Here is an 8,759-nt window from a genome sequence, read left to right on the forward strand (position 1 = left end):
CTGGCATCCAGGGTGTCAGGCCCTGGGAACAGGCTTGTGGGGATTGGATGGATTTTTCCTCTTCTTCTTCTTCTTAACTCCCCAAAAGGAGTTGGAGCGAGTGTTGGTTCATGTTCCTGTGACGGGTTTTCTCAGAGCCGTGGGACCCGTGGCACGCCGTGCCCATCGCGTGTCCCCTGATGCGCTTTGTTTGACCTGGGTGCTGTGAGACGTCATGATTCAGGTCACGTCCGTTATCTGTGTTGTGTAATAAAGCCAACGTTTGCCATCAGAGGGCTGTGCCTCTCCTTGGTTCCCGGTGACTAATGTCTTTGTTCACCGTTTATGTACTGGGAGCTTTCTCTGGGCCGTGCAAGAGAGACAAGGCCCTGCCCCATGGGGGTTGTGAACAAATGGGTGACATAAGTTGGGGTGTGAATAGGAACGGACTCCCTGGCTCAGTCCGCCCACAGCCTCCTGTGCTCCTGCCAAGTGGGGTGAACTTTCAGAAGCTGTGTCCTCAAGGTGCTCTGGATGACCTTGGGCCCCAGATGATGCCCATGGCTTCAAGGACCCCAGGCCCCACTGCCTGTGGCTGTGCTGGGCACCTCCCACAAGACCCTAAGGGAGGACAATGAGGGAAGGGACACCTTGACCCCAAGGAGCCAGGGTGCTGCAGCTGTGGTGTCCTGGCTCCCAGGGCAGGTCCTGGCCAGATTCGGATGCCCAGGACTTGGCATTCCCGGTGTGCTGGCAGCCCCTGGGAGGAAGGGGTGTTATTAATACTTGGGCCCAGCCTTGGAACATGATGTATTTTGAAAGGCGTCATTGGAAAGGCCAGCATGGGGGCAAGTCTGTCCCCGTGCCAGGTGGCTGGCGGGAGCCCCAGCTGGGCCTGGTGTGTCAGCAATCCCAGCAGAGAGCAGGCTGACAGCGTTTTTCCATTGCAGAGATCTGAGCTCAGACAGAGGCTGGCGGGGGGCCCGGCCTGAGTCCAGGCAGCTTTTGGCTTGGACACAGCCACCGTGGTGTTCTGCCTCCCACGTGGAAGTGGAGGGAAGGGCCCAGGCCAGAGGCCCTCCATGAGGCCTCAGACCCCCAGGAGGCCGAGGACCTGATGGCCTCGTGCTACAGGAAAGATGGCCGTATTTCCATCCTCACCCAGACAGCCTTGGGCTGGCCCTGTCCTCAGGGCAGACACGGATGCTGCCCTTGAGGCACTGTGACCTGCCAGGGGAGACCGAGGTGGAGTCCTGGCCGAAGCAGGAGCAATCAGGGAGGCTTCCTGGAAACAGTGGTGCAGTGGCCAAAGGGCCTCCCACATCAGTGCATGTGGTGCGTGGACTCAGGAGCGGAGGGGTGTGGCCGGCAAGGAGCGCAGTGCTTGCGGAGGCCGGCCCCTGAGAGCAGAGCCAGGCGACCTGGGAGGGGGCTTGGGCCCAGGAGGCAGGCCCTGCACTAAGGAACGTGGAGCAGCAGCAGCAAGCAATCCCACACCCACAGGCCAGCTCCGTGTGAGACGCAGCTCTCCTCCCAATTCCAAGTCCTCAGGGAAGAGGCCCCACCGGGCCCAGCGTGGACCTAGCAGCTATGGCCTGGAGCGGGGGACTCTGGGCCGGGGGGGGGGGCAGGCATGCCCAGAGGAGTCCCCCTAACACAAAGCAGGAGTTGCACCGAGGCTGAGCCAGGCTGAGGCCAGCCAGAGCAGCCGCTCCAGCGAAGACAGATGGAAACCAGGGCACGCGGGGACACAGGCCCACGGCCGCCCTCCAGGGGCGAGAAGTGAGGAGCAGAGGCCGGCCTGGAAGCCAGAGACTTTACAAGTGGCCTTCAGGCCTCCAGTGTCCATCACAGATCTGCACCTGGTTCAACTTTCAGGACCTGTAGTCAGGGCAGGACTCCGGCTCCCACCAGCCATCCGGTCCAGAACGAGGGTGCGAGAGGGGAGTGGCCGTGGGGAATCGATGGGGACGGGCCCTACCCTGCCCAGACCACAGGCCTCTGACCTCCTGCGGCACACCCCCTGCATCACCCCACCCGGTCTTTGCTCACACTGGTCCCCCCACCCACACCGCCCTCTGCCCCAGCCCTGCCTGACCCGTCGCTCTAGGGCAGCCCCAGCGCCGTCTCCTCCAGAATGCCTGTCCTCATCCCACGTGCCGTCCTTCTCCCTTGTGCACGCTTGGAGAATTCACTTATCCCCGTGTCGTCCTACCCGTGGCCTGCCACTGGAGGTGTGGCACCGAGCAGGTGTGGTGGTAGGCCCGGCGGAGCTCACGCACGTGGAGATCCTGCCCAGCCCGGCCTCAGCGCCACTCCTCTTTCCACCTGTGTCCTGGGCGGGGGTCCTCCTGGGTGAGGAAGAAGGGGTAGGGCCCAGAAGCTGGGGCTGGAAGTCAGCCCGACGGGAAGCTTTTTAAGGGCTCTAGTGGGAGCAGCTGGCCTGGGGAGGAGCTTAAAATCCTGGGGGAGGGCAGGTGCTGGTGTGGAGGTGAGCTCGGAGGCCATGATCCACCGATCCACCCATGTGGCCGTTCCTCAGCCACACTCTCTTCCCACCCCCTACCGAGGCCTGGCTGCAAAGCGTTTCCACAGACTCTGAGGCCCAGGGCTGGGGGGCCTGGAGCAGGGCCCAGAAGCCCTCTCTGGGGCCAGGGGGTGGGGACAGGAAGGAGGAGGAGCCAGGGGAAGCTGAGGGAGACCAGGAAGATGGAGATGCAGGCTTTCTCCGTCTCTGGTGGCGGGGGAGGACCTGGCTGAGTACCTGGTGCCTGACCAGGTAACACCCACGGGGAGCCCAGTGGGGACTGGCCAGGGACCTCAGGAACTTGTGCACGGATTCCGGGGGACCGACGGCTGCAGCCCTGACCCTCTTCTGGGCCACTGTCCCTGGCCCAGAAGAGGGTCGTGGGTGTGCCCACCCCTGCAAGGCTGGGGAGGATGGCAGGGCCCCAGCCCACATGCCCTTCCCGCTCCCTCCAGCATGTCCCCTTAGAGCCAGTGACCCTGAGGACAGTCAAGGTCAGTCCTGTTCCCCTCTGCCCTCCCTCGAGAGGAGCCTAAGAGCCGTCCTGCCTCTGGGCTCAACCTGGGGTCGTGCTGGCAGGAGCTGGAGGCCATCAAACTGAAGCTACGGGCCATGGAACAGGCCCAAGGGCCGGAGACGCCCGGGCCGCAGGGCCAGGCAGCGGGGGAGGAGGGCGCAGGGGCCGCACTGGCCAGGCAGCTGCTGAGCCCTGAGGCAAGTAGGAGCCAGCAGGCCCAGCGACCCCTTCCCTGGTGGGTGGGCCACGAGTCCTTGGGCTCACGGCTCTGAGCCCCCTTCCCCATCAGCACATCTGGGTGGGCTGCAGCTGCGGCAGGCACAGGGCCAGCTCACAGGGAGAGTCCAGGGTCTCCATGTGTCGGGCCTGGCCAGGACAGGTGTGCAGTGAGCCCTTCCAGAACAGTCCCGGGGTGACCCTCTTCCCCGAGGAGTGAGGAATGAGCCACATGCGTGAGGCGCCTGCCCTTAGCAGCTGCTGGGAGCCCCCTGCCTGTGGTGAGACCCCTTGTCCTACCCTCTCTGTGGGTGGTCCCTGCCCCGGGACCCCCAAGGAGAAGGTGGGGTCGGACCACAGATCCGTCTATGTGGGCAATGTGAGTCCGTGAGGGAACAAGATGGGGCCCCTGAAGTGGGCACCCATGGTCAGCCACCTCCTCCTGGCCTGGAAAATTAGAGAAAGGGACACAGGCCCAGGAGGGGAGGAGCCAGAGGACAGGACCTGACTGGGAGGTGGGCTACCCCAGGAGGGAACGTGGGCCCTGTGTCCTCAGGCATTTGGTTTCCCGACGTGAGCTGGGATTTAGCATTTTTACGGGAAATCTCCAGTTGGCCACCCTGGCCACAAATCCCACTTTAAAAAGCCACACGTTGTCTGGACAGGCCAGATGAACTTAGGGGTAGTCTCACACATGGAGGGCGGACGTCTCTGTCTCCAGTCCACCCCCAGCAGGGGTGGGATCTGAGGCCCTGGCTACTACCTCCGCCCCGGGGTCCAGTCAACCTCTCTACCAAGAAAATGTGCTGAAGGAGCCCCCGGGAGGGTGAGGTCTCTGCGGGAGGCCCCCCCCAGGGGCCCATACCTGTGGCAGGGGGACTACGGGGGCACAGTGGAGGACCTGTAAGCCTGCTTCAACCCCTGCAGGGAGGCCCACTGGGGCACCATCCTGTGTGACAAGTTCTCCAGACACCCCCAAGGGGTCAGTGCCAGCCAGGCAGTGGAGAGTGGGGGATGGAGGGGGCCCAGGGAGGAGGCCTCTGGAGGGGCCAAGCACCCTGGGGTACTGCGGAGCCCAGGCATCCCGGGGTGGCCCGTGCCTGCCCTGCCCGCCCACCCCAGCTATGCCTACATAGAGTTTGCCACCAGGAGCTTGGCCCAAGCCGCAGTGGAGCTGGATGAGAGTGTCTCCTAGGCCGAGTCATCAAGGTGTGTTCCCTAAACCACGTTAACCCACGAATCCCTAAGGAACCAGGAAACGCAGGCACAGGGAGGCCACCACCCTTCTCCAACCCCCCAGTGTCTCTGGGCACATCCATGGGCAGTGGGGGTGGGGGTGCCTCAGGAACCAGTGGGTCTCCACTGGATGGGGCACTGGGGAGGTTCCCTTCCCCAACTGGACTCCTGGGGGATGCTGGGTGGACAGGGGCCCATCACCTGACCATGTCTGGCTGAACAGTTCAGGTCTGAGTAGGAGTTTTGAGAAAGCTGGGAACAGGTTAGAAGGGTCTGATGCCCCAGCGCTGCGGGTTGTAATTACCGCTTCAGTAGCCGCTGCACACGGGCCTGTGAGCCTCCCGCGGAGAAACCTCGGACGGCCTCCTAGAGGCAGCGTTAGCCCTAGGCTCTGCCCTGCGCTAGATTGAGGCTGCGCTGGGGAGGAGGGGAGGAGAACAGGTGTCTCAGAGGGACTCGGCCTTCGGCTCCAGGTGCTGCCCAAAAGGACCAGCTTGCCAGGGATCAGCTCCACGGACCGCGGGGGCTTGCGAGGACAGCGGGGCGCCAGAGCAGGACCCTTCGCCCGCAGCAGTCTCCCGGGCCGGGCCCGCTGCAGACCACGCGGGCGGAACCGGTGGGCGGGGCCACGGGGAGGGAGGGGGCGGAACCTGAGGAGGGGGTGGAACCCAGGGGCGGGGCCGGGGCCCGCGTCAGGCCGGGGGGGCAGGGCCCGCGCTCACGTTCCCCTTTCTGCACTCCGCGGCCGTGGAAGGTTCTCTCCGCGGTATTCGCCGTATTGAAGGGAGGATGCATTGAGATACCTTGAGAGTGGGGCCGGGGTGGGTCGGGAGTGAACAGCTGTGCTCTCGGCGGGAATAACTACGCAGCACCCCCATCCGGAGCCACAAGTCCTGCATGAAGCCGGGCACCACCGGGTTGGGGTGGGGGGGTCCTGTGCCACTCGGGGCTTTGGAAGGCACTGGGCAAAGCTTCGGGCAGGTAGCGCTGAGTCAGCTTGAGCCTCCAAGTCTTTTTAAAGAAAAGTAGAACTGTGTCTTAATGGTAAAGCATCCATTAAATTTGGTTTTTAAACGCACGTGACAACAGGCCTCCCCTTTATTCGCCTCTTTCTCAGGTGCAGGCCTGACAGTGAAAGGCGAAAGGCAGGTGATGGGTCCCAGAGCGGGCCTGGAGGCCTGCGGGGTACGTGCTGCCCCCACCGTGAGTGACACAGCGTGAGGCCATGCGGGAGGGCAGGCACCTTGGGTGCCCAGGCCTGGCCCTTGTCAGAAGGGAGTTCCCCACGCTGGGCACTCTGACTGCGGCCCGTCTGAGGCAGAAACACCCCACTTCCTCCCTGAACGTGTGGTATGTGCTGCCTCCCACTGCAGGGCCGGGAAAGGAAACTCCCTTTGCTCCGGAGCTAAGTAACTGCCAACTACCCCTCCGAAGCGACTGGCCTGGTTATCCTACATACCAGTTCCTAACGCCAGGCACAGAGCTGCTCAGGGCTTCAATCCACAGCGGGTCCACAGGTGGTGGGGGGGACAGGCCACCCCTTGGCTCTCCACCTGCATTTGTCTCTGGTGTCCTCTCTCAGGCCAGCTTCATACTTCCGGTGTTTGGGGCCAAGTGTGTCCTTGAGTGGGGTGAATGATGCCCCCTAAAAAATATGTCCACGTCCTGATTTCCAGAACCTACAAGTGTGACCCTATTTAGGAAAAGTTCAGGATGATTCTGGATTATCTGGGTGGGCCCTAAACCCAATGAGACACGTACCCACAGAGAGGATGTGGAGAAAGAGGCAAAGGTTGTAGTGTTGTGTCTATAAGCCGAGGACCTCCAAGAACCACGGGTGGCCCTCAGAAGCTGGAGAGGCATGGACCAGATCCTCCCTGAGAACCTCCCGAAGGAATCGGCCCTGCTGACCCCTCGATTCCCGACTCTGGCCTCTGGAACCGGGAGTACATTTCTTTGTTCTCTCCCGCTCGCTCGCTCACTCACACACACACACCCCATGAGAAGGCAGGAAGGAGGGGCTAGTGTCCGGGCAGAGCCGGGCATGGCGCTGGACCCCCGGCAGTCCGGATGGCGCAAAGGCAGCACGCCACCCGGACAGTTTCCTGGGCAGAAGCTTATGCAGCACCGTGCAGGTGACCCCAGCTCCTGCCTGCTCGGCACCCAGGGGCTGCTTGCCCTACTCGGCCAGCGGGGGGATTTGCTTCCACCTTGGGGCGCTCACCGTGCATGCTGGCTTTTCTGTGAGGTCCTGCTGGCAGCGCCCCCCACCCCCCAGCTGGTTCCTTTTCAGAAGTGTTTTCCTGACCCCTTCTGTGTGGCCACTCTGAGGAGAGAGTGGCCCTAGGAGTCCCTCCTCTCCCATGGATTTCAGGCCCAAGCAGACCAAGAGGGAGGGAGGACAGAGAACACTCCTGACTTGGTGGCCACAAGGGTGGCAAGGGCTCCAGGCGGTGAGCTGCTGAGTGGACTTGCGTGGCTGTGCCTGGAGGAGACTGGTCTGGGGCAGAAGGACGGACAGGAGCAATCACCCAAACAACAGCCACAGGCTGACTGGGAGCTGCACCTGACGGGGCTCAGCTCTAGGGTGGAGGGACAGGCAGGCAGGTGGCCCACAAGGAGGCTAGCCTGAAGGCAGAGAGCTGCAAAACGGTGATGGGAAACCACCGCAGGACGGCTCCATGGGCAGCTCCTGGGCCAGCACATTACTTCTGAGCCTTGCTTTTCTCAGGCTTAAAATGTAGATGCTACCTAATGATGTGTGTGAAAACTCCTGAACGTAAAGCACGTTCAAGGGCTGGTCTGGCTGCACCTACAGAAAAATCCAAATAGCAGTGGCTTCAACAAGATAGCAGTTTATTTTATTTTCCTCTATAAAATACTGACTATAAGAAGTCCAGGGCTATGTCAGCAAAACCCATGTTCCTTCTAGCTTTCTGCTCCCCATCCTTAGGAGATAAACCTTTTCCTCATGCTTTTAAGAGGGCTGCCTTAGCTCCAGCCATCACATCCGAGATCCAGATGGGAAAAGATGAAGGAAGGGTACTCCACCTGCTAGCTGAACCCCCCTTCAAATTATCTTTCCTGCAAGTCTCTCCCAACACCATCCACTCACATGCCATGACTACCTACCCGTGTGCTACGGAGTGGGAAAGATCTTCTGTCGAGTCAATTGTACCCAGTAACACTGGAGCTTTGTTAGCAAGGAAGCAAGTCGGCCACCTGGAGCCCCCTGAGAGCCACTACTCAGGCAGGAGCAATTACTGCCAAGAGCTCAACCAAAGGTGTGTGGGTGGCGTCAGAACCAGCACCTGCTGGTCGGTGCCGCTCAGCGCTTCTCTAGGTGTTCCAGTCCCAGCTGCAGCAAGAGGTGGGGTGCTGGCCCTTGTGTTTTTAATACCTGCTCCTGACAGAGTTCTCCCTCTACTCCTGTAACTTCAAACACGAGTCCTATGCTCCTCAGACGGGAGGGAAGGGAAGGCAATGCGACGGCGGCCGGGACGGCTCCGTCTGGGCGCTAACAGCCTTCCCCGCTCCCCAGGGGGTCCCAAGCTGCCTTCTTCCTGTCAGAGACCTTCTCTGGTGCGCCTGAGAAGGGGAGGGAGGGACTCGCAGCTGTCGTGGGGCCCGCGACTCACAGCCAGTGTGCTGAAAAAATGACAAAGGTACTAGAGCCTGGGCTGCCGGATCCCAGAAGGACTGTCACCTGGACAGGCCGAGCGGGCCTCTGGGGAAGCAGAGTGCAGAAGTCCCATCACGTCAGCTCCACCCCAGCTTGGGGGCCTGCAGAGGCAGCACGTGAGCAGGGACTCCTCTAACTCAGCCCGGCCCTCGGGCCGGTAGGAACTGCCACGCGCTAACCGAGGGGGCCTCAGAAAGCCAGCGGCAACTGACCAGCCGAGTCAAAGCTCCCTGGCGCTGAGGGGTGCCTCCCAAGGCCAGGCGCAAGCCTGGAGACATGAAGGCCCCTCCCTGCAGGGGGAGGTGAGTGGGCTGTAAAGGGGGGCCCCTCTAGATCTGGCTCTGGCCACGGGAGGCCTGACACACCTGCCCGCCAGGTCAACCTCTGGAGTGGAGGCCCACCCACAAGTCCCTCTGCGCCTCTCTCTGCTGCCCCCGCCGCTGCAGCCTCTTTACAGCCCGAAGCTCCCTGGGCTCTCTCACCTCCCCCCACCCCTTTGTCCCCCCTGCTCTGTCCGCTCCCCAACCTGTGCGCCAACCTCAAGAGTCCCGCGCTACACTCTCTTCAGTTAAACCCTGTGCTGACACAAGGAAAACGCCAAA

The 8,759-nt window shown here is 62.0% G+C and overlaps 1 protein-coding gene across 1 annotated transcript; it reads left to right on the plus strand.

Moving 5' to 3' along the window:
* Positions 1–2,504: 2,504 nt before the first annotated feature.
* On the plus strand, positions 2,505–5,686 carry PABPN1L (PABPN1 like, cytoplasmic). Its single transcript, XM_087871061.1, is given in 9 exon segments — positions 2,505–2,703; positions 2,706–2,758; positions 3,086–3,226; positions 3,568–3,618; positions 4,114–4,219; positions 4,361–4,426; positions 4,429–4,448; positions 4,949–5,091; positions 5,593–5,686. Coding segments are annotated over 9 exon segments (873 nt in total).
* Positions 5,687–8,759: the final 3,073 nt, after the last annotated feature.

This window comes from Ursus americanus, chromosome 21, assembly GCF_024610735.1.
Source record: "Ursus americanus isolate L20-20 chromosome 21, mUrsAme1.1.p, whole genome shotgun sequence".
NCBI classification, from domain to species: Eukaryota; Metazoa; Chordata; class Mammalia; order Carnivora; family Ursidae; genus Ursus; species Ursus americanus.